This window comes from Astatotilapia calliptera, chromosome 8 (assembly GCF_964374335.1).
Source record: "Astatotilapia calliptera chromosome 8, fAstCal68.1, whole genome shotgun sequence".
Classification (NCBI taxonomy): domain Eukaryota; kingdom Metazoa; phylum Chordata; class Actinopteri; order Cichliformes; family Cichlidae; genus Astatotilapia; species Astatotilapia calliptera.
This window is the reverse complement of record NC_137429.1, coordinates 18,285,975-18,310,367: the sequence shown is the minus strand read 5'-3', so window position 1 is coordinate 18,310,367 and position 24,393 is coordinate 18,285,975. Positions and strand designations below refer to the sequence as shown.

The 24,393-nt window shown below is 43.3% G+C and overlaps 3 protein-coding genes across 9 annotated transcripts; 1 reads left to right on the top strand and 2 right to left on the bottom strand.

The window, feature by feature from the left end:
- Positions 1-2,113: 2,113 nt before the first annotated feature.
- Positions 2,114-6,118, bottom strand: mfsd1l (major facilitator superfamily domain containing 1-like). Its single transcript, XM_080305542.1, has 13 exons — positions 5,993-6,118; positions 5,575-5,675; positions 5,370-5,479; positions 5,231-5,286; positions 4,985-5,128; positions 4,729-4,887; positions 4,532-4,647; positions 4,295-4,395; positions 4,001-4,112; positions 3,633-3,770; positions 3,355-3,494; positions 2,421-2,532; positions 2,114-2,324 (listed from the first exon to the last, which is right to left on the bottom strand). The coding sequence occupies exons 1-13, from the start codon at positions 6,045-6,047 to the stop codon at positions 2,169-2,171; spliced, it is 1,500 nt and encodes a 499-aa protein (XP_080161668.1). The 5' UTR covers positions 6,048-6,118; the 3' UTR covers positions 2,114-2,168.
- A 7,779-nt stretch (positions 6,119-13,897) lies between these two features.
- Positions 13,898-17,170, top strand: eme2 (essential meiotic structure-specific endonuclease subunit 2). 2 transcript variants are annotated; one of them, XM_026178749.2, is made up of 8 exons: positions 13,898-14,454; positions 15,046-15,167; positions 15,252-15,350; positions 15,444-15,568; positions 15,688-15,751; positions 16,213-16,328; positions 16,412-16,601; positions 16,678-17,170. In XM_026178749.2, exons 1-8 carry the CDS (start codon positions 14,034-14,036, stop codon positions 16,831-16,833), a joined length of 1,293 nt encoding a protein of 430 aa, XP_026034534.1. In that variant the 5' UTR covers positions 13,898-14,033; the 3' UTR covers positions 16,834-17,170. The 2 variants fall into 2 exon arrangements, with proteins under 2 accessions (XP_026034534.1, XP_026034533.1); XM_026178748.2 differs by having other exon boundaries at positions 15,249-15,350.
- A 1-nt stretch (position 17,171) lies between these two features.
- spsb3b (splA/ryanodine receptor domain and SOCS box containing 3b) lies at positions 17,172-23,165 on the bottom strand. 6 transcript variants are annotated; one of them, XM_026178746.2, is made up of 7 exons: positions 23,016-23,165; positions 20,833-20,968; positions 20,162-20,429; positions 19,441-19,628; positions 19,240-19,342; positions 19,036-19,161; positions 17,172-18,215 (listed from the first exon to the last, which is right to left on the bottom strand). In XM_026178746.2, the coding sequence occupies exons 1-7, from the start codon at positions 23,054-23,056 to the stop codon at positions 17,713-17,715; spliced, it is 1,365 nt and encodes a 454-aa protein (XP_026034531.1). In that variant the 5' UTR covers positions 23,057-23,165; the 3' UTR covers positions 17,172-17,712. The 6 variants fall into 6 exon arrangements, with proteins under 6 accessions (XP_026034531.1, XP_026034532.1, XP_080161664.1 ...); XM_026178747.2 differs by having other exon boundaries at positions 20,162-20,342; XM_080305538.1 differs by having other exon boundaries at positions 20,833-21,001; positions 23,016-23,092.
- Between the last annotated feature and the right edge of the window lie 1,228 nt (positions 23,166-24,393).

Below are 24,393 nucleotides of genomic sequence, written 5' to 3'. Positions count from 1 at the left end.
GGCACATCTGCTATATTGAGATAATCCATCCCACCTCACAGGTGTGGCCACATCAGGATGCTGATCTGACATCATGAGTAGTGCACAGGTGTACCTCAGACTGCCCACAACAAAAGGCCACCCTGGAATGTGCAGTTTTTTGCACTATTGGGGGTCTGGGGACCCAGAACCGGTCAGTATCTGGTGTGACCACCATTTGCCTCATGCAGTGCAACACATCGTCGCATGGAGTCTATCAGATTGTCAATTGTGGCCTGTGGAATGTTGGTCCACTCCACTTCAATGGCTGTGCGAGGTTGTTGGATATTCGTGGGAACTGGTACACGCTGTCGTATACGCCGGTCAAGCACATCCCGAACATGCTCAATGGGTGACATGTCTGGTGAGTATGCTGGCCATGCAAGAACTGGGACATTCTCAGCTGCCATCTGCCCTGAACAATGTGAACCATGATTCATCCGTGAAGCGCACACCTCTCCAACGTGCCAGACGCCATCGAATGTGAGCATTTGCCCACACAAGTCTGTTACGGCGACGAGCTGGAGTCAGGTCAAGACCCCGATGAGGACGACGGGCATGCAGTTGAGCGTCCCTGAGACGGTTTCTGACAGTTTGTGCAGAAATTGTTTGGTTGTGCAAACCAATTGTTCCAGCAGCTGTCTGGGTGGCTGGTCTCAGACGATCTTGGAGGTGAACCTGCTGGATGTGGAGGTCCTGGGCTGGTGTGGTTACACGAGGTCTGCGGTTGTGAGGCCGGTTGGATGTGCTGCCATGTTCTCTGAAACGCCTGTGGAGATGGCTTATGGTTGAGAAATGAACATTCAATGCACGGGCGACAGATCTGGTTGACATTCCTGCTGTCAGCATGCCAATTGCACGCTCCCTCATTGCTTGTGGCATCTGGGGCATTTTGCTGTGAGTCAAAACTGCACATTCCAGGGTGGCCTTTTGTTGTGGGCAGTCTGAGGTACACCTGTGCACTACTCATGATGTCAGATCAGCATCCTGATGTGGCCACACCTGTGAGGTGGGATGGATTATCTCAATATAGCAGATGTGCCCACTACCACACATTTGGACTGATTTGTGACCACTGTTTGGGAGGGATGGTTATATTGTGTATCTGGAATGAATTTTAGGTCTCTACGTCCATCCCATGGGGAATGGGAGCAAAAACAAAAGTGTTGCGTTTATATTTTTGTTCAGTGTATATAACATGATTTAGTAACAGCAGTAATGTCCACACAGTTATTCATGGCAGTAGTTATTATAGCTATTTCAGCAGAGATAAAATGTGTTTTAAAATTGAATTATCTACTTATGTCCTGTAGATAAAGTCAAATAAATGAAAATCTGTCATTTAATAACCTGAGTGAAATCAACCTGTGGTAATGAGTTAAATATTGCTTAAAAACAAACAAACAAGCAGACACATACCTAAGTAGATGGTAGTTACTCATTCACTGCATGTGAAGACGAATAACATGACATCGAAGAAAATCCACGCTTACAAAATGACTTCAGAAGCATTCAGGAACACTTTGACTTAAAGAACATTGAAGTAGAAGACCTTTTGATTTGGCAGGACTCTTCACATGCTTTTCTTGCAAGAAGTATCTCAGTCAGGGAGGCGACCAAGGACCTGAGGTTGACTTTAATGGTAGTTCTGTTATCTCTGACATGAGAAATACTGCTGACCACCATTTCAGCAGCACCTTACTCAGTCCCTTTATAGTAGTGATGCTTAGATTCATTCACTGAATTCCAACATTATACTGTCTAGTGTAAAGACAGTATAAATGGTATATTTGCCCAAACTGAATTTGGTAAGAGAGCTTTTGTTCATTTAGCACCCTTAGCTTGGAACAAACTGCAGAACGAATGGAAAATGACTGAGTTCATTACATTAAGTGCTTTTAAATCTAAACTACAAATCTTTGAGGCCACATCTGTAACATGCAGCTGTTTCAATTAGATTGATTGTCATTTTAACAGTTCTTGAAGGACAATTCAGTAGAATTGTCCTTCAAGAACTTTTTACTTGCCTACTTTGAGTACATTTCAGAGCCTGTACTTTTTCTCTCTTGCTTAGGTAAAAAAATTGCTTCAGTAGTTCAACTTTTAATTGAGTATTTTATTTTAACCCAGGTATCTGTACTTCTACTTTACTAAAGAAAGTGTGCACTTTTTCCTTTCTGTTCATTTGGCTCTTCCTCTCCTCTGCCTGGGTGAGCGGCTTTCACTTCAAGTTTCTCTGCGCCCGAGTTCTTGGAGCCTTCTTGTGCCTGCCCTGACTTCTTGGTTGTCTTGTTGAGGATCCCGTCCTGTAAGGGTGGGGGGCATCATTAACTTTCTGCTGATAGTGTTTCGAGAAAATAAAGTCATGAGGTAACCAAATGAGGTAACCTCAGATGTCTGACCTGTCTGTGATCAACAACGTTAAGCAGCACTGAGGTCACAATGCAGCTGATGGTGTTGGCCAACATGAAGATCATCATCCTCTGCCAACGCCACAGCGGGATCTTAGTTTCACTGCAACACAAATGGAGAAACTGCAGAGCTAAACAAGACTGGAAGGACAATTAGTGCTGTACAAAAAGGTAGAATTGTGTGTGGGATTTCCCATGTACCCTTGAATGCACCATAGGTGTGCATGTGGGCAGCTTCATCTCAGAGACAAACAGCAGCTAAACAACTGACAGTGCGTGTGCTCATGAGACCGTATGTTTAAAGATGTACTTCACTTAGTCATGTTTTTGTTTAGCCATGTTTAGCGTGTTTGATGACATATGAGCAGTTCTTTGTGCTTCTGTTTAAATGAGGTTCTGCATAAGTGGCAGTTCGCTAACATAACAGATTTTATTACTGACTAGCTTCTAGCAGAGAGATTTGTTGTTTCTGTGCTCTGTGTACTGGATGTTAAATAGTGTGAAGTTGCTTTCATTGCATAGCTGTATGTGTGTTAATTCATATTATCTGACTTTAGGTTTACATAACCAGTCTGAAGTAATATGCCAGCTTATTTATTTATATACTGCATTTGAGTACAGCTCAGCTGTATCTTTATGTGTATGATGTAATTTGAAGTGTAACTGGTTTGCATTATTATGCTTTGTACACACACACACACACACACACACACACACACACACACACACACACACACACACACACACACACACTTCTCAATTTTAAATATGAAGAACGACAACTTGGACTCTGCTGTTTTGTTCCACACTCATGTGAACATTAACAAATGTTCTGACCCGACACTCTGAAGCGATTGCTGCAGCTTTCATGGTACCTTCTAAACAAGTGCACTGCAATGAGATTCTAATGTCAGGTTCTCCCCACCTGGACTTGGTGCCTAGTATCTGTCCAACAATGAGATTGGAGATCCCGACCCCAAACATCTGTACGGAGGTGGCCAGGCCGGTGGCAGTTCCCAGAGTTGCCTGAGGTATGACAAGGGGAATAGACGGCCACATGCTGGCCTGGAATGCCACACAGGCAGCAACAAGTTTAACATACTAGAAAATACATTAATTCATTGTAATAATTTACCATTTTAACTCTGACGTCTAAGATTTTATTTATCAAAAATGAATTTAAAAAAAAAAATCCGCACTCACAGCAGCAAAGGAGTAGGTGACTCCCAGCCATATGGTTGAAACCAGAGGAGGGACAAAAGTGAAAGCCAGGAGTCCAAACACGGGCAGCGTGAAGACGGCGCTCGCCAATGCAAAAACTCCCCGCAGACCCACATAATCCTGGAACGCATGACAGCGAGAGTGTTTCAAGATTCCTCCTGTACCTGATGAAGGTTTATTCCTATTAAAAGGGAGTTTTTCTTCCCACTGTCACAAAGTCCTTGCTCATGGGGGGTCTTAGCATACCATATAAAGCACCCTACAGGGACAGTTGTTTTGATCTGGTGCAGTATGAATAAAATTGAATTGAAGACAGGAATAAGATTTGGGTTTAAATTAAAGATACGTACAATGAGAATGCCCACGATGGCTGAGAGGACCACTAAGCTGTCATAGACTGCTCCCACAATATAAGCTGCCTCCTCCTGGCTGTAGTAGCTGTACTTATCCTGGATGAACTTGCTGGGATATGGAAAAAAAAAAGAAAAAAGAAGAAGACAGATGTAAATGTTTGTGACACTAGTATCACTTGCAATACGTGCTGTTGTATTTAGAGGAATGCAGGTTTAAGTTTCACGGATGACTCTGAAAGCAGCTCTGCATGTACAAGTCTTTATGCTCACACTTTATGTTGAGAACTCTACCTTGCATCAGCAATGAAGGGGAAGACGCCGTTGTAGAAGAACATGATGGTGAGAACCAGCAGCCAGTATCTTACTGACAGGAGCTTCACATCCTGAATCCTCTACACATAAAAACACACAACAATAAATGATGCTCCACACACAGATCACTAGTGTGTCCATAATACTGAAAAATTAAGGTTTTAATCTTCAGTGTTATGTATGCATGTTGTTATTATTAAAGGATATTGATCGTACCACTTTGCGAGACTCTTCTTGGATGGCTCCATCGAGACCCAGCTGTCTCACTCCAATCTTGTCCAAGGTGCTGACAATGACAGCGGAAGTGAAGCCCAGCACACACAACAGTGCGCCTAAGAAACAATAACATAAGAAACCCAGGTCACATGGCACCACACCATAATCCTTGAGATTTCTACACACTCGTCACCTACCACCCCAGAGTGTCCACTGCATGCCATATTTTTCTTCAAACTTCTGCGTGAGGAAGAAGTTCAACACCGAGCCCAGCCGCGAGAGGGCCAGGGTCAGGCCGAAAGCCAAAGCCAACTCCTTCCCTTTGAACCAGAAGGCTGTGATGCGTTTCTGAACAACTAATGAAGAAGGAGAAAGGTAACTGAGTGGTTAAGAAATGCTCCTCAAAGGCGATGCTGCAGAGAATATTTGTTCATATCCATGAAGAGAACTTACTAGTCAGAGATCCATTGCCTGATCCAAACAGCAGACGGCCGGTGAGCATTAGCGGCAGCAAGTAGGGAGATCCCTTGAAGTGGGAGCCGAGAGCAAACAGCGATGAGCCCAAAACACAGAGAAAAGAGAAGAGAAACACACCGACTGCAAAGAGGAGCAAAAGAAATGGTTGTACCATCATTTTACTGTCAGTAGATTAAAAATAACTGCAGACCATGCAGAGAGAAAACATAAAACAAAACTTACAGCGATTTCCTAATTTGTCAATCAGGAATCCAGCCAGGATCACCACTACTGCATTCCTGTTGATAACAGAGAGAAGCTTCTCATTGATAAGCCACTTTTCTGCATTTTCACAGTGAAATCAATGCATTAACGTGCTTACGTCCAAGCATAGATGGCATAGAGAAGATTGTACTGCTGAGGGGTCATCCCCAGTCCCTCCACACAGTCCACTGTCCCATTGATCACCGTCGCATTGGGACACGTCAGGTTCTGTCAAACATTAAAAACAACATCAGTCTTTCCCTGCTGATAATCAAGTCGTGCAATATTGATGCGATCTGTAAGCAGCGCTGCCTCTTGCTCACCCCTTGGAACTGATCCTGTAACACACTGGGAATGTCGAAGCAAAAGTAGGACCCAAAGGTCAGCAGACAGTTAAAGAAGAGCACCACAAAGCGATAGTATGCTGCAAGACAGTGAAGCACAATAAAGAAAGGGCAACATCAGGTGATTTAAAAAGGCAACAGCCTCAGATCAATATAACAAATACTTGTCTTTATGTCTGAGGACATTTTTGGCTTTCAACAAAGCGCTATTGTGCGTTTTGGTTTTTAGCTTGTTTTTAAGGAGAAAAAAGTATGTAATTCTGTAATCCCAGTGGAAGTATAAAATGCTGAGATTTTAGGGAAGCGCGTTCAGGGTCACAAGCAGAGGTCTGGTTCGTATCAGTAATCTGTGCTGACTTGCTGTGTTTTTAATAATTAACTTTGCAGTGAGACGTACCTTTTTCCGCCGGCTGCGCCATCGTTTTCGTTGTAGAAACAGCGTCAAAAATCATATCCTTCACTGTCGTTTACATGAACAGAGTGAGCGGCCGCTTCTTCTGTGGCTGATACTGGGAAACTCATATCTTAAAACCACCTGGACAGAAACGTATGTGTTTGTTGCTAAGTAACTTACAGGTGTCCTAGAGAAATAAAACATTATATAAATTACAATCAGGGTTCTGTACTGCTCATTGGACTGATTATAGTTTGATGTTGGCCATTTATTTTTGTAAGTACATTTAAACAACTTAATACCCAAATTTGCAGTACAGTACAGTATGTGACAGTATTGATTGAAACATCAATTAGTTATTTTCTAATAGAACTACAAGCTTTTGAACAGGTCGCTCAACTACGTGAGGTTTGTGTGCTGTTCCCTGCTTCTTTATTAAGCCCCGATCGCCAACTTGAAGCTTGACTCTGCGGACCAAACCGTCATCTTCTTCTGGAGCTTCAACCACTCGAGCCAGTTGCCACTGATTTCTGGGAAGCATGTCTTCTTTGATAATGACTATGTCATTGACTTTAAGATTTCGACGTGGTAGGTGCCATTTCTGTCTCATAGATATGTTCAGAAGGTACTCTCTTTTCCATCTACTCCAAAACTGCTCAGTGAGATACTGGACTCTGCGCCAACGTTTCCTTGCATATAAGTCCTCTTTCACAAACTTTCCTGGTGGAGGCAGTGCAACCTTTGATTTTAGTCTTTCCAACCCATCTTTCCAGTCCTCCCACCGTGAGCGTAAGTTGTCAGGAAGGGGGTCATCCCATTCAATGCCTCTGCGACACAGTTCCTGTAGGATACCTTTGCCTCTTAAAGTGAAGGGAGCTACGAACCCTAGTGGGTCGTACAGGGATGAGATCACTGACAGTATGCTCCGGCGAGTAGGAGGTTGGTCCTTAGTGTTTATTTTGAAACTGAAAGTGTCATTTTTGATTGACCACTGGATGCCGAGCACATGGCCTTCAGCTGTTGTGTCAGGTTTGAGATCAAGCAGTTCTGTGGTGTCTGCTCTGTCTGAGGGTTCCAGCTGGGAAAGCGCATCACTTTTGAACTTGTGCAAATGTAGACCGCCAAGTCTACAAAGTGCTTGTGTTTCGGTGATGAGTTCTTGTGCCTCTTTAACTGATGGGACACTAGTTAGACCATCGTCTACATAAAAGTTCTGTTCAACAAACTCTGAGGCCTTAGGATAGTCTGCTGTGTACTGTTGTGCCAAATATTTCAGGCCGAAATTAGCACATCCAGGGGATGAACTGGCACCGAATAGATGTACAGCCATTCTGTATTCTCTGGGTTCTTTGTCTAATTGTCCATCCTGCCACCACAGAAATCTCAGATAGTTGCGCATGTCTGGACAAACAGAGAACTGGTGGAACATTCTCTCGATATCACAGATTATGGCTACATTTTCCTTTCTGAAACGACAGAGTACCCCCACCAATGAGTTGATCATATCTGGACCTGTGAGAAGAGTGTCGTTTAATGAGACACCGAGAAATTTTGCTGAACAGTCAAAGACAACTCTTAGCTTGGCTGGTTTTTTCGGGTGATATACCCCATGGTGTGGGATGTACCATGCAGTCTTGCCTTCAGACAAAGGAGGTGCTAATTCTGCATCACCACTGCTGATAATGTCTCTCATAAAGGAACAGTAATGTTCATGATACTGTTTATCAGCCTTTAGCCTTTTCTTCAGGTGTTGCAGTCGGACTGTGGCTAACTTCTTATTGTTGGGAAGCGCTGGTGGATCATTGCCCTTGAAGGGAAGCGGCATCTCATAGTGCCCATCTGATCTTTGTTTTATTGTATCACTGAGGATTTGTATGAAGCGAACATCATCCTGTGATACATACTTATCCTCATAGTTTCTCTCATTAAAGTCAGTCTCTAGGACTTTGAGTACTTCTGTGGCTGATGGTATGGGCATTTCTTTGACTGTGATCCTGTGCACATAACTCTGGTTACCTTCTCTGTCTAGGTGAGGATTACCAGAACCAATAATACTCCATCCTAGTAGGGTTCTTTGTGCGAAAGGTTCGTTTATTTTGCCTGTGACGATCTCTAGGGGGGCTAGTGCTGATGGGCAGTCATAACCAATCAATAGACCTACTTCACAGTTCTGTAATGGCTGTAACTTGTTAGCTAAGCCTTCAAGGTGTGGCCACTGAAGTGCAGTTTCCTTGGTAGGGATATGAGACTTGTCAACTGGGATAAAGTCACGAGAGTAGACGTGTTCTATTCGGACACGAGTCTCAGAATCAAACCCACGCACCTGTAAGTTGTTGGCAAGTTTACTTGCAACGACTGTGTCGACGGAAGTCATGGTGCTAAGCTTTAACTGCACTGGTTGGGCGTCTACATTTAGTTCTGAGGCCAAATCCTCTAAAATAAAGGATGAGTCACTCTGGGTGTCAAGCAGGGCATATGTAAGTATTTCTTTCTCAGGCTCAGATGCAACTGACACAAATACTGGTACTATGCTGGATGTGGAAGATAGTTTCCTTGTTAGTACATGAGTCATAACATTATGCACTTCCTTGTTTGCACCTTCATCTGGGGATTTAGAATCCTCAGTTTTCTTTTCTTTAGGTTCATTCACTCTTTCTGTGTGTAGACAGGTGGGGTGACGCCGACCACACTTACTACAGGAGTGACGTCCTCTGCATTCTTTGGTTACATGACCCCTCCTCAAACACCCAAAGCAGAGATGATTTTCTTGAATGAAAACTTTCTTGTCATCACTAGTTTTCGCTGCAAAAGCAGGACACTTAGCTATGCCGTGCGATTCTTCTTTGCAAAACAAACATGGGGGTTTAGGTCTAGAAGTAGATACTGGGATTGGTGGAGACTTTGGTTGGATGGTAGTACTGAGTGCCTTCGCTCTTTTAACATGCCGCTCTTCTGATGCCCTTTCGTTTATTAGGAATGGTGAGGCAACAGGATTGCAAACTACTTTAGCTTCATTTTGTATGAACTTTGTAAAGCGAGCGAAGTTGGGGTAGTCTTGGCTTTTGTCTAGCTCCTCCACCACAATGCGGCTCCATCTCTGCACTATCCACTCAGGCAGTTTTCTTAGAAGCTTGTGATTTTCCTCACAATCATTAAGGATCTCTAGGCCTTTGACTTGAGGGATAGCCTCTGCACAGCTTTGGAGAAAATCTGCCAACTCCCTCAGTGCTTTAGGATCATTGGCAGCTATTTTAGGCCATTTTGTGAGTTTAGCCCTAAAGGCTCTTTGGATAACAAATGGGCTGCCATACCTTTCCTCTAAAACGCTCCAAATGCCTGCGTATGCCTGCTCACTGTTGCGGAAGAAATATCCCTCTACTGCCTTTCGTGCTTCACCTGCAAGATAGCTCTTTAGATACAACATTTTCTCACACACAGGTAAAGGTTTGTCACCAATTAGTGCCATAAAGGATACCTTCCAATCCATAAACTTTAGGGGGTCGCCACTAAAGATGGTGGGCTCAGGTACAGGAAGCCTGTTTAGGGTAAGAGAGCTAGCGAGGGCTTGAACTAAGCTAAGTTCTTCACGTTCTGGAGTAGTATTGTGAGGTCTAAATTAGGGCTGCCACGATTTGTCGACTAGTCACGATTACGTCGACTATCAAAATCGTCGACGACTGATTTAATAGTCGACGCGTCGTTTGAAGCTTTGTAAGATCCCAAAAGACGCAGGAATAAGTAGCAGGATTTAAGAGTGTAATAACGGACTGAAACAGAAGATGGCAGCACTGCATGTACAAGGATGCCAGCTGCCGTTAAACCCCGAAGAAGAAGAAGCAGAAGCAGCTGTGTCCCAGAATTCATAGCGCGGCCCAGCTCAGTTTCCAACAATGGCGGCAGCTAGTTAGTTTTAATATTACTCTTATTATTCTTTCTGGGTCACAAAATAAACGTTTAACATATTTTCAGCCGAGAATGTAGCTGTGTAAACCTCAAATATCGGCTCAGTTTATCAGGACACCACATATTTTCAAAAGCGCTCCGACGTTTTCGGAGACGTCTGTTACCCACTAGCTCGATAGCTAGCCGGGGGCTAGGTCACTAGCGCGGTGAGAACACCGGACTCCCGGCAAATTGTTTTCAAACCCACCGCCGTCTTTCGCTACTCAGGTTAAATATATATGAGTCACTTAGATAAATTAAAAATGTTGTTGTTTGGCTTTTTTTTTTTTTTTGTATTTTATTTGTTCCTGAGTAAATCGGTTTGTCTGAGATTAAAGTTATAGTTTTTACACAGCTGAATAAACGTCAAGCAGACAGCTGATTATCAGAAGTGTGAGACGCTGGAGAATATACTCCGTTGTCCTGTTATATTTTAGATAGCAAGGAGTTTATTAAACTTCACCGAAACAATCTGCAAATTTCATTAAAATTGAATAAACTATCATCTTGTCTTTATTTTTAGTTAGCACCTTAAAAGCTTAAAGCTGTAAGCTAATGATAGTTATATAAGAGCAGATGCTGCTGGTGCAATAAGCTGTAGTTTTACGTCCAGTGGATGATGATCTGATTAGTCGACTAATCGCATAAATAATCGGTGACTAGTCGACTATCAAAATAATCGTTTGTGGCAGCCCTAGTCTAAATGTTGGTGCTTGTGGATTTAAAGAGAGCCGTGGTGCGCTGTTGGGGAGATTTGCGGAATTTTCTAAGTTGTAGCAGGACACTTGATCATGGCTTTCAATGTCATTTTGAGCGCTAAGGGCTCTTACTCGTGCAGCTGCTACTTTCACTTCACTGTCTGCCTTTAACTGTTGAAGTTTAGTCTTTTCCTCCTCCAACTTTGCCTTTGTTTCCACTTCCTTTATTTTCCACTCATTTTCCATTTGGCTGATCTTGGTTTCCTGTGCCAATATTTCTTGTGTGGCCTTTGCTTGTTCCACTTTGGCTGCAAGTTTAGCTTCTGCTTCCACCTCACGACTGCCAGTAGAATCTGCCTTTGAGCGTGCAACTGAACCCTCTGGGAACGACGTTTCAGTTTTTGTATCACCAAACACAGAACCATAGTCCCTTTTGTTTAACATCACTCGTACTCTTTCCTTTTCAAGGCGATCGTTAAAGAGCTGATCGATATTTTCCTGTCGTTTAGCAACAACTTCACAAATGTCAGTTGTAAGCACTGCACAAGCATCCATTCGCTTAACAATGTCGGGCGTCATGGATTGGCTGAACGGGTTCATAATGCTGTTGTACTACAGCGTGCTTGTCTCTTATGTCATGACTGGCATTGTTTAGCTCTTCAGGTGAGCAGAAAGTTTTCAGCTTTGTTCTGATTTTTTTAGCTGCCTTCTTCCAAGTGTCATAAGCTTTGTTAAATGCCTTCTCATTTTTCTTTGCCTCATATTCCTGCATTTCTTTACCCTTTTCAGTTAAATGCCTTTCACGATTGCTGGATCTTACTCCTTGTTGCTCTGAGTCGTCGGCTTCTTCAGCAGCGTTCAACATTTTGTTACTGTAATGTGTATGTTGCTCTATGCGATAACGTCTGGACTTAAACTTACGTGAGTGTTACTTTTGGAAACAATGCTCACATCAGACGTTTACATCACATAAATAAACAGATTAGCACCCACATATTAGACAAAATGTAACTGTAAATACCGCTGATATACGTTACTTTCAAGAAGAATAAACCCATACAATTTAAAGATTGTAATTATTCAGTGCAATGCAGTATACCTTTAAGGCTGTAACCACAAAAATATTTAAGGCAAGTAATTCTGAATTAGAGTGCAGAGTCCTGTTATCAGCAAAGTCCTTAATGGGCATAATACCTGCACCTTCGTAAAGTGACCATCAGAGTTCAAAGGGGAGGTAGGTGAAGGAAACGGTTTCCAGGGCCTAATCCGTGGATCGACTTCCTCCGAGGCGTGGACGTCTATCAGCAGAGAATGTACCTTCACCTATCAGCAGAGAATGTCCCTTAGTCTGTAACACAGTCAAATATATTCTCAAGTAATATTCAAGCATGCCATTCAGCGTGTTAGTACGAGCTCGGGAGCAGCTTGGGAGAACAAAAAAACAGAGACTGCTTCAGGTTGTCTTCCCAAATTGACTCAACTTTATTCACAAGTACAACAGTTTATATAGAGGGTAAAATTCATGAGACAGCAGATTTATCAGTTTAAACCAGTACAGACCAAGATAAGGCAGCGTCTTCCTGCCCATGGGTGAAGAAGCATCCTTTGTGTAGTTTATCAGTTCAGCTACAATTGTGATTATCTCAGCGACATATTTTCAAGGCACAAAATAAAGAGTTCTTTCATTAGTGAAATCTGAAACAAACCATTTGGCCTTCAACAGGCGTCTAAAAGATTAAGAAACTAATGTAGCTGAGGGAGTGATCTCTGTGGTATTTCAACCTTGTACCAGCCTGTGATTCTCACACATCAATTCTTGGGTCAAAGAGAAAAATAACTAAAACAAAGGGGCCTTATTGAATGACAGAGTTTTCCTGCATAATGTCACTATAAAACAATATCCAGTAAATGCTCCCATGGTACTAAAATACCTAACAGTAGGCAACGAAGCAAAGATGATCTTGACTGGTGTAGAAATCTCTCACAGCTGACACACGGACCCAGCTCGTGGCACGGGCTGCACTCATCTGGCATGGGAGCTAGCAAGTAGCCTTCACTCAGCGATCGAGTTTTCACTGTAGCAGTCCCCCGGACCAAGGAAGAAATAGAGAGAGCCTCGACGGGTGCAGTAATTTTTACTTTGAGATTCATTCAGAATCTAACAGTGCGCCAGGTGCGCCAATGCACCGTGAAAACTAAACAGAAACACAAAATACATTTTCTTAGACGCTTATTACAAATATGAACTCAAATAAAGCAGAAAATACAACAAAATATCAATTAAGCAAAGAAATACAACTTAAAACATGTACCTCGCTCCGCATTCCAAGGGCTGCAAATTACTCTACTGGACACTACGCGTAGCTGTTCAGGCTTAGATCAATAAACAAAACTGGACCTTTACAGAATGTGCATGCTCTTTTTGTTTTCATATTTTAATTTATATTTAATTGTGTTGTGGTTTGCAGTGTTTTGTGTTGTTTCACTTTTAATTTGTTTCACAGGAAAAAGCTGAAATTTTAAATGGTTAAAAGTAGAAATGTAAATAGTTGTTTTTAGTATTATAAGATTTATTTATTACCTTTTATGTGGAGTGAATAAATTAAAGTATATTTACGGTGGGCGCTAGAGACAAAGCATGTACAAACCCCGAAGTACGTAAAAACTCCAAAACACGTCAAAACTCCAAAATACGTAAAAATTCCGAAGTATGTACAAACACCAAAACACATAAAAACTCCAAAACACGTACAAACCACAACAGAAGTGCTCTAGGATGCTAGGATCCTAGTGGCTACACAAGCCAGAAAGTACCAACGACCGGATTTGGTGTGTGGTAGTAACAGGTAAATTAACTTTTTTTTTAAATTATTTGAATCTATATGAGTGCTTGTGTATAAATACACAAACAATACACATATGCTTTCAATTGTGTAATTTAAGTGATCTAGGTAGCTCTGTTTTGGAAGTTCAGTTAATGCTAGAAATGTGTTTTGGAGTTTGTACATGCTTTGGAGTTTGTAGTGCTTTGTCTCTAGGGACCACCGTATATATTTATATATAAACATATATAAATAAAACCACTTTTTTTTACAATAGTAATTCCTTTTGAGCACAATTTTATATTGTTGTTAATAATAAATTAATTAAAGCAACAAAACAACCTGAAGAGTCGGCTGGGAACCGAAAGAGTCGAATCTTTTTAGTGAGTCGAGCCGAAAGAGACGGTTCTCTAAAAAGAGCTGGAAATCCCATCAGTACTAAGTATCGCGAGTTTTGGGTGATTTGTCCCTCATCGAACACCATCGTGGGCTTATACAAACAATGCCGTACCACTCAGATATTCCCAAGTTTTTTTCAGGGTTTTACAAATAAGGACTTCGGCTGTGACTCTAACATGTGAGATGTCTTTGTTACGGAGAGCTAAAACGTGGGAAATCTCTGAGTCTGAGGACAGCGACGCTGAAACAAAACCCGGTTTGGGCAGCGATAACAGCATCCAGACAGCCAGCACAGAAAAGCAGGAGCAGGGTTCACACAATTCAGCAGCAAATAGGGGGGGGTCTGCTGCTCTGGCTCCTCCAGCAGCAGGTGGGTCCGGTACACCGAGTCCTGCCAGGAAACGTCGCAGTAAGGAGGAAATAGAAGAGGACAGGCTGAAAGTGAAGGAGAGGAAGGAGGCGAGAGAGAAACAGAGAGCGGCCAGAGCCCAGGAGCAGGAGGAGAGGAGACGGGAGCAGCAGAGGAGGAGAGAGGCAGCCAAGACCCTCAAGAGTCTCCGGCCAGAAAACTGCCTCAAATGCATCACTGTCTGCATACACCCAGGTACACACGGACACAGGGATGCCTTCAGGTGTCGCCGGAAATTAACTTTACAACTACAATTTGGGGCCAACTTTAAAAAATAAATAAATAAATATGTGCAGATGTAAAATGACACAGGTAGGATCTCTTTTGTGTTGACTGTATTTGTGCCATGTATGATCCCATCCCTGTCTCTTAAAGAGTATTTTCTGTATTTCTAGTTTACGATACAGTTTTCCACGGCATCTTTACTTCTTCAACACCCTGCATAAGCTCAAAAGCGTTCACGCCCCCACTCCACAGTCATTACCAATAACAAGATGTCCAGTTTGAATTTAAGGGGGAAAAGTGCAGCAAAGTCAAACTGCAGTCTTGCATTTCCATCCTGGTCTACGTTCCACATCAGTGACTCAATGCTCCTTGCAAGGGCCTGTCTAAATCTTTAAGAACCATTACCTAAGTACTGTTTAAGTAATGGCTGTTGTTTCCAGCCTAAAAGGCACCACCTTAAAAATGTCATTTTCCTTGACTATGACTCCTGCGGGGATGGCAGTGGGCTTTATAATGCACAAAAACGCACAAATTGCTGTGTTGTTTTGTATCTTTCTTCAGTTCTTCTGCAGCAGGATGGCTCAGACGTCCTGCTGGACACTCTGGTTTCCCTTGACTGGAAGTTCAGCATCGAGAGCGAGCAGCTCGTTGGCAGCATCGCCTGGACCCAAGATTTACCTCAGGTAGGCAGCTCACTCAATCTAGATTTAGCAATTTGCTACATTTTTGTTGATTCCCGTGAGGGATTACTGTTTTGGCTTTAGCAGGGAGAAGGTGGCATGGTCTCAGTGGTGGAGGAGGAAGAGCAGGTGCTTCTGGTCCTGAGTCTGGCTGATTTCATGGATGTAGTGATCTCTGTGAATAGAGTAAGCAGTCCTTTGAGCTGTTGTGATGGTGTCATTGACTGTATGAAGGAGCTGTGGCTCCTCGAACTCACACTGCGCTCTGCCACTCCGCAGATTATCCACAGCCAAGCGGTGGAGACGGGGGTGGGGTCTTTCTGGAGTCCGATTTTGGAGTTTCTCAACCGTGATGGCAAGAAGGTGGTCACTCTGTTAGTGACAGACTCTGAGCCAGATTACAGGTCAGCTTAACTGGGAATACTTAACTTCCTCTGTTACCCAGTGGCTCCTTCACTTCTCCACTTTCTGATTATAAGTAAAGTGCGGAAACTGTATGACCTGATCTATTGTTTACCAACAGGTCAAACGCCCACAGTGTGCCTCTACAATACAAATTGGGGATGGATCATCTGGACATTGAGGAGGTCAGTTTGCTTTGAATCTCTGTCTTTCTTTCAAGGATTTGCGATTCTTACTTCCTAATTTTATCACATGTACACACAACTCACAGCTGACCTACGTCAACTGCAATTTGCACATCAGGACACTTTGCACACTAAGTTCATTTTGTACATTAAGCTCCTTTGTACATCCATTTACATCAACATCTGCGTACCTCACTTGTCTTCACTTACTTATTGTTGTACTTATTTATTTATCTTTCATTATTTTTATCCTTATTGGTCTTGTTCCTTCAACCCTATCTAACTTGGCATTTGTGTATGGACAGCAAAGGAAGAATTTCATTGCACAGAGAGATGCTATTTCTCTGTACACATGACAATAAACACTTTGAATCTTGAACTCGTATACATCTTCAAAAAAGCTTGATGGATAACAAATAGCTTTCTCTCTCTCTCTCTTTTTGAAACGCTTTCATCTCCAGGTTCTCGTGTATCTACAGCTCTACAAAAATATCTCCGTGGTTTTCCTGGATAGCTGGCAGGAGGTCACTGATCATGTTTGTGCTGTCACCAAAGCTTTGTCCAAACGCCCTTTCAAGTATGCCACAGTTCTGTGCCCTGACATAGACAGTATAGCGGCTGACTGTGAATTAATGAAACCTCCACTTTGTGCTCTTGCAGACTCCTGACAGAGGGAGCAGAACTGCCCTTTTGCGTGGATGGCTCATGGGCCAGTGGGGTTTGGGTAGAGAAGGATGGCTCCGGCCTGATTCAGGTCTGGAGCAGGCAGATCCAGCAGCTGAACAGAGTCAGCCCTGCTGTGGCCTCTGCTGTGACCGCATCCTATCCATCTCCCCAGCTGCTGCTACAGGTGAGGAGACGCTGTGGTCTGATAAGGTTTGCGTGAAGAAAAACTCTTCTTCTGTAATATGTTCTGTTCATTTTAGGCTTATAACAGCTTGGGGTCAGAGGAGGACAGAAAAGGGCTGCTCGCGGGCCTCTCAGCGAAAAGCGGAGGCAAAGAGAGACGCGTGGGACCGGAGATTTCAGCCCGAGTCTATCGCTGCCTCACAGCCCACAACCCCCAGCTGGTCCTGGACTAATCCGAGAGCAAGAAGACCAGGAGACATCAGCGAGGACGAATCTGGTTTCTGATAATGCTCTGTCTCCACTTGGCTGCTAATATGTTAATGTTGATGTTTACAAGTTAAAAATATGCCTTGGATTTGAGATTTACTTTCCAGGAAAAGCACTTTTTCTTCTCATTTTAACTCCTGCAGATTAAATGTATAGATTACCAGAATATAATCTGGAGTACCGGGAATAATGTGATGACTGTTTTTCAGCACAGCTTTTTGTGTATAAATAGGAGATATATAAGCTGCATAAATTGTATGTATATGTATGAATCTTTCTAGAATAAATAAGCTGAAGCAGGCACTTTCTAGTTTTTTGGTTTTATTTTAAAGAATGAACCTGAGTAAGAAAATCCATAAAGAAAAGTAGCAAAAACTGGAAATAGAAAATGAAACAAAAAAAAAACTGCAGAGTGCAGTGCAGAGCTACCTTTGACATTTAAGCAAAATGGCGATTACAAAACACGTTTACAAAAAGTCGATTTCACAGTATCAAAAAGCACCTCTGTTCCTTCCAGAGTCTACGGCTTTCTAGAAGTTTACCTTTTGTTTGCCTCTTCTCTCTGAATCTAACCTCTTTAAATGGCAGCAGGCCTCATCTCTCACTCGCACACACACACACACACACACTCTCTCACACACACACTCTTTGTTCTTGTTCATTTCAACATTATGTGGAAGACAAATACTTGTTACATAGCAAACAAATAAGCAACGATCCACTCAAATGTTGGCTAAAATATCTCTCTGTGATCAACAAAAGGAGAAATTTGTGGCAACGGTAGAAAAGCTGTGTGCCAATTTTCTTTCTTTTTTGTCAAACATCTCCTCCGCTGGACCACGTGGTCAAGTCCAACGGCACCTTTTGCACTGATAATCTTCTGGCTCGGAGCAGCAGCTCTCGTAGTCGCTGCTGGGAGGAGATGGGGGACAGGAGCAAGCGCTGGAATGAGTTTGAGGTGACGGGTAAGGGTCCGTGTTGGGAATCGGACTGGTGCAGGGGCTGGGGGAAGCACAGGCACTGGACACCGGGCTCAGGTTGGGGCAGGGGCTCGAAGGCAGGCTCGTCTTGCCGAAATCCTCCTGCTCCTCTGAGGGTTCGGGGCTGCTGCTGAGGCTGAAGACCCAGCCCAGCTGTATGTGGAGGAGGACACGCAGGCCAGGGGGCAGATCCAGGGCATTAAACAGGTCTGGGCAACACGGCAACATTTGGCGCAGCCTTGCACAGCAAAGGTACTGCAGGGAGGTGGGTGTATAGCAGGCCTGCATCACCTTCATGCTGCTCTTGGCTGCTGTGGAGCACACCATGGGGTACAACTTCTTGTTGTGTAACCTTGTTGCAGCCACACCTGTTGGCAGGACAGGCAGAGCCCATTGGGATTATTAGAATATGCAGACAAACGTAACTAACTGAAAAATGGATGCAGTCCGTTCGCCCTAAACCAGTTACCTACATCTCTAATGTGGCTATACCCCCACCCCCCGATGGTGCCAGCTACTTGAAGGTTGACACCGAGGAGAACAACAACATGCTTCCAAGAGATATGATAACGAGAACAACCTGACTCTCTGCCCTATTCCTCAAGGCCACCTGCGTAGGCTGCGGACTGTTGATCTTGGCCTAACAGGCGAAAGGACACTTTCTCAAGCTGAACTCAGGACACACACCCCGACACGCACACATGCACACTGATACTGACGTGCACTCACCACACTCCCTTCCACGGATCCAATGCCTCCTCCCATGCTTACCTCCCACCCGATGGAGACAGCGGCTCAGCTGGAGGCGCGAATAATCGCAGTGACCATGACCACTGTGTACATTGGTGCACCCACCCTCCCCACTTATGTTGCTTATCTGTGTTTCATGGTGTTACAGTGTGATGATATCTGTGCTTCTTTATGTGCTATGGAGGTTTTTGTTTTCTCCTCATGATGACTCACTTGTTGGAAGTCATCATGGGCAGAAACCATTTTTTTTCTCCTGAATTGCCCCTATGTGTTACACATCTCACTGTCCATCCCTTTTTTTTGCTGCCTAGCCCGACCTGTCTCCCCAGTGTTTGTATATTTTATGTATGGTCGAGTAGGTCTGTCATTTCAGCTGCAGGCAACTGCAACCGACAAATAAAGCTTCTACTTATCCTTAAAACGCAGGAAAACACAAACCTATGCAGTGCCGGTTCTTGTAGAAGGTGAGGGTGCCGTGCCACGTATCCAGGTGCACTCCGATGATCGAGCCTTGACCGAACCGAGAAGAGAATTTTATTTTGTCCCCTTTGTGCTGGAACAGACCTTTGAACACACAGAGAAACATTTTTGTTTTATTTACTGTTTTCTTATCAATCAAAGTCATTATATCTGATAACTCACCGGTGTAGGAGAGCCCCCAGCTGTCTTCATCATGGCCCAGCAGACTGCCAAAGTTGTACTTGAACTTCTCCAGGTTCACCTCTGAAGTTCCAACTCCCACCATCTACACCAGAAAAGCAAAACAAAACAAACATTTTAAAAATGTTCATGTTCAGGTCACTTTGTTACAACTTTAGTATTCTTTTAGCTTCTCTTACGCACCATATCTGTACCGTAGACAGGGGAGGTCATCTTGATTTCCCAGTAGTGTTGGCCGTCTGCGAGCTCCTTGTTGCCACGGATTGCAGCGGTGCCGCAGCTGTAGTCTGAGTGAAAGCTCACCTTCCTGTTGTCACAGCTCAGAAAGGCTCCAGAGGACTTACAGTGGTCATCCCACACCCAGTCAAAACCTGGACACACGCCATGCACGAGCAGTTATGCCAGATGTTCTTCCAAAAACGAAGCACACCGACGTTTCTTGGCTTTTCATCTACCGCCACTTTAAGGCTGTTCATCATGCAGTTTTGAGGGATCTGTGATCAAATAGCTTTAAACTTCATGGCACCGCTATATGCTGTGCTCAGTATAATTTGCAGATGGTAACATCTTAATGGGTAAATGTTACAGCTGCTTATCATGAGCGTGTTAGATCTATCGGTGTGTACGTGACTCTCAGCCTTCTTATTCTGTTCATGAGTTTGCAAAGGAAATAAATGAAGATGTTGATTTCTGACCATCCTGAACCTTAAACATGACACTGATAGTGAAAGCTTGTTGTGGCACTAATCACACCTTTACAATGCACAGAAGTTGGAATATGAATGAATATAGTGTTAATATTCCCCGACAGACAGCCGTAAGCATATAAAGACTCTACAACATGCCCAAATTATAATATTGTTTACATGCATCTTTATGCTGTCTTTCATCAGCTTCTGCTCACCTTTGTCCTCCTCCCCATAGAGACAGTCACTGATGACGCCAAGAAGCGGACTGAGCTCTTCCTCTGGGTCACAGTGGAAGAAAGACTCCCGTTTCACTGGTACTGTGCTTGGCAATGCCACCACCTCAGAGACAGTCTGGAACCCGGCCCGGTAATCCACCTCAGGCTCCAAGTCACTGATCTGGTTGACGCAAACATTACAAACAGGATCCTGTAAGTCCACGGACGTGGCCCTAGTCCAGGGGGGCAGTGAGCTCCAGCAGTAGAGCTGAATCAGGATCACAACAAATTGCTATCAAAGAGCAACATAGGTTGCCAAGGCTGAATGGAAAAAAAAGGGGAAAGTTTGCAATCTAAAGAGCCAGACGGGAACTTGTGTGCTATGTTTTTGAACACTGTGTATCACTAGTGATGTGAGGTCATGCATACAAGCAAGTAAACTTAGAAGATTCTTTAAAAGTACTGGGCATGCTGTCATGTCATGACCATATTTCACACACTGCTATTCCAGAAAGTGAACAGTCCAAGTGGAAAAACTAGCTGTACTTACTCTAAATAGAACTATTCTGTTTCACATTGCAGGGATACAGTTCTTCATTTCCAGTGAAACCACTTTTCCATTTAGCCCAGTTTCAATTATATCCCAGTAAACACAAACAGGAAAGTCTCACCTGTGTGACTGTCCGACCCTCCTGTTCCTCTCTGTCTGATGACTGGATCACAGCCATGGCATCTGTCTCTTGCCAGGTTTGACTCCAGGCCAAGTGCCGAGCCCGTCCGTTTCTGCCTCTTCTTAGCATTGCAGTTCTGTGGAAAGCCAACCCAGCATCTGATGACCAGCTGGCACAAGTACAGGAGGCCACGTATTTCTTATTTATGTCAAGTGCAGTCACTGCTAAACTCCTGCTTAGCACTGTACGTGTACTTGTTAAATATCAACACTTCACCGAGTTCTTTTGATTCCTCATAGGCATCCGATGGAAGACAACACACTGCTCAGTATCATTTCACACTTTGATTCTCTTACACAATACTTCTAGAAGAGAGACGCTTCCTGCATGACACATTGCCGCGGATCTCAAAATGGTGGTGTGCCCCTAACAGTTTTATTACCAGCTCGCTCATTCAAGTCTAAACAACAGCGTTTCAGCAACTTTTCACTAGAAGATGGTCCCCTGTTATCTATTTTTTCCCAGGCAAGCATGAGCGAGAGTCTACAGCATTCCACTCCCCAAGGACACGTAGTCTAATGCCTTTATTTTTCAGGGCCGTGTCCACTTAATACTACACTATATAATTATATGACACTTTAGTTAATATAAAGCCCCCCCTCCCCCCTTGTATAAAATCTGGTGAGGGTCGTCTAGGAATAAGCAGCATACTGACTCATCTAAATTTAACTACAAAATAAGGCCCAGGCCCAAAAACATGTCTGAACCACCTCTCACTGCTATCATATTTCACCAGTTTCTAACAAACCTGCAGGGCAACTGAAAGTAGGTCAATCCAAACTACTCTCTGTCAGTTCAGCTGTTTTGTTTGCTGACCTTATTTTTCACTTCCACATATGATATTACAGTTAGAGACAAGCTGCACGATTTACTGTGAGGAAGCCTTTCTAGTCACCTCGAATGATCTTTGTGTGTCAGCTTCTCTATTTCCATCTGTCCCATATGCCACAGTTAGCAACAGGATGTGTTTTCATGCACGCCTTTGACTTTTTAAAGCTGACCCCCATGCTTCACAGGACCCCCATGCTTCACAGGACTCCCAGGGTCACCTGACCACTGATAAGTGGGTCAGGTGTAACAGCAATTACAGCTAAAATAAGAAACCTATATCATTTGTATCATGTGATTTTGGCTGTTAACAGAGCAATAATTCAATTCAGTTTTATTTATATGGCGCCAAATCACAACACTAGTCGTCTCAAGCTGTAACGTAAAGATTCCAACAAGCATATGACCACCTTTGAGCAAGAACTTGGCAACAGTGAGGAGGAAAACAGGCTGGAAACTCTGGCAGAAACAGGCTCAAGGAGTGGCAGCCAGTAAACAGCTATAAAATGCGCGCACACTATTGAGACTACAATAATAGCTGACTGCAGTCAATTACAAATGAAGCTGTCAACAACACTGTTTCCATTCTTAGTCAGCTTTACTCGTTAAAAACACTGTAATTACAAATGCAATAACCAGAACATCACCAGACTGTGTGTGCTTTTTCAAACATCGAATCTAATCTTATTCAAACTGTTTACCAAATGCACAATCACATGCCTCAATGGCAGCGTTTGCCTCTCTGAAATGTACCCTTGTTTACAAAATAATATGAGTAGCAGACTTATTATACCCTGTAATAACATACAGTTAACGACCCAAACCACAACCAGAGCCTTTATTTGCTAAAAACTACACATCTTGAGTTGTTAACTCTCATGGTTAATGCCTGCAGGGAACAGCTGGTTACCGCTTTGCAAACAGGTGCAGGAGAGTGCCATTAATTTAGATTAGTTAGTCTGGAGCCAGTCTCATTTTAATTGGGCCTTACCCTACATTACTCTAAATGCATCATCATCCGGAGCACCGAGTTTGAGCAGCTCCTTTGTCAGTCTATGTAAGGACAGGTATGGTGCCAGTGGACTGCCACAGCAATAATGAAGGCACGTTTAAAACTACTGAAAATGTACGCATGTACCTGAATCTGATCCATTTCCTCATGAAGGAATGCTGTCTACTTCATAACGCTTGCGATGAATCGTTCCGTTAAATATGATCAGATCCTTTATCTTAGCACATATATAACAGGCAGTGCAACAGAACTGTGTCATTCCCAGCAGGAATTCTGTGCTTACCTTGCTGTACTCTTCCTGCTCACTGTGTTGCAGTGGCTCATTGGTGTGTCTCTATATCCAAGTGTGTCACGGGTGCAGCGTGCATCTGTCCCACTTCTTACAAGACAGAAGTAAACATTACTTCTCCACGCCCTCTTCACAGCTTATTGGATAAGACCTGTGTGGAGGAGGAGTTCATGTTGGTTTGTGTAGTCACCTAGTTGCGGTATTTATAAAGCATAATAACTATATATTAATTATATATAGGGTATAGTCATGCTGTGGGATTGTTGCTACTGAACAGATTCTGATCTGTGGGTTGCTGATAATACAAACCTGGAGACGAATAAGTTGGCATGAACGCCAAAATCACCTCAAATTTCTACAGGTGTGCAATTGAGAGCTTGCTGACAAGCTGCATTACAGTTTGGTACAGAAGCTGCTCTGCCAGCAGCCGTAAATCACTACAGAGGGTGGTGAAGGCAGCAGAGCACATCACTGGCATGAGGCTTCCTGTCATTCAGGACATTTGTCTTCACCGTAAAGCACACAGCATCATCAAGGAGCACAGCCACCCAGCACATAAGCTCTTCTCCTTATTACCATCTGGCAGACGTTACAGGAGTCTGTTTGCTTTACAAGTACTCTGTTTAATCTGCACTGGTCACTCCACTTTATTGATATTTATATATTTTTTAAAAAGTGCAATACTGTAACAACTGCCACAAAAGAAAACCTTCTGTACTGTTCAGTCTGTACTGCTGCTCATTCCTGCCACTGTGCAATATCCCATCTGCCCCCCCCCCCCCCCCCCCCGCCCCCCGTCACATTCCTATTTAAGATTTTTCCCCACACTGTATGTCTACAAAAAACAAAGAAAAAAAGGCTGAAAATGTGTGCACGTCCAATTCAGGCGAAGTTTTGTGTTTTAAATGGAAAGACGAATTGTGAAAACACATCTTCAATACGATCCATTTAAGAAAAAGAGAGAACGCTAAAGAGGAAAATCAAATCCATGGGCATGGGTGTTGTGCGTCACTCCGAAATTTCTCTAAAATGGGCTTGGCACTCCTCTCGTAATAAAGTCTTATAACCCCAAAAACTATAAACCATATTCATCCGTCCCAACAAGTTGCTCTGTGGTTTGTTTTTGTGTTCCCAGTCAACAGCAACGTTAATAAAAGCATTTTTTTTCTGCTTTTCTCCAAAAAGCGTTTACACAGAAGTAAAGTGTCTGTGAAGGTTCTCAGTCATCCAGGTCATCGTAGTCAAAGGAAGTAAAGTATTTTAAACACGACATTTAATTAAAACTGTTGCTTTCTGGTCAGATAACAGTCTCAACCAAAGATTAAAAAAAATTGGCGTGGTAGGACTCTAGATTTCGACCCAGATTAAAATA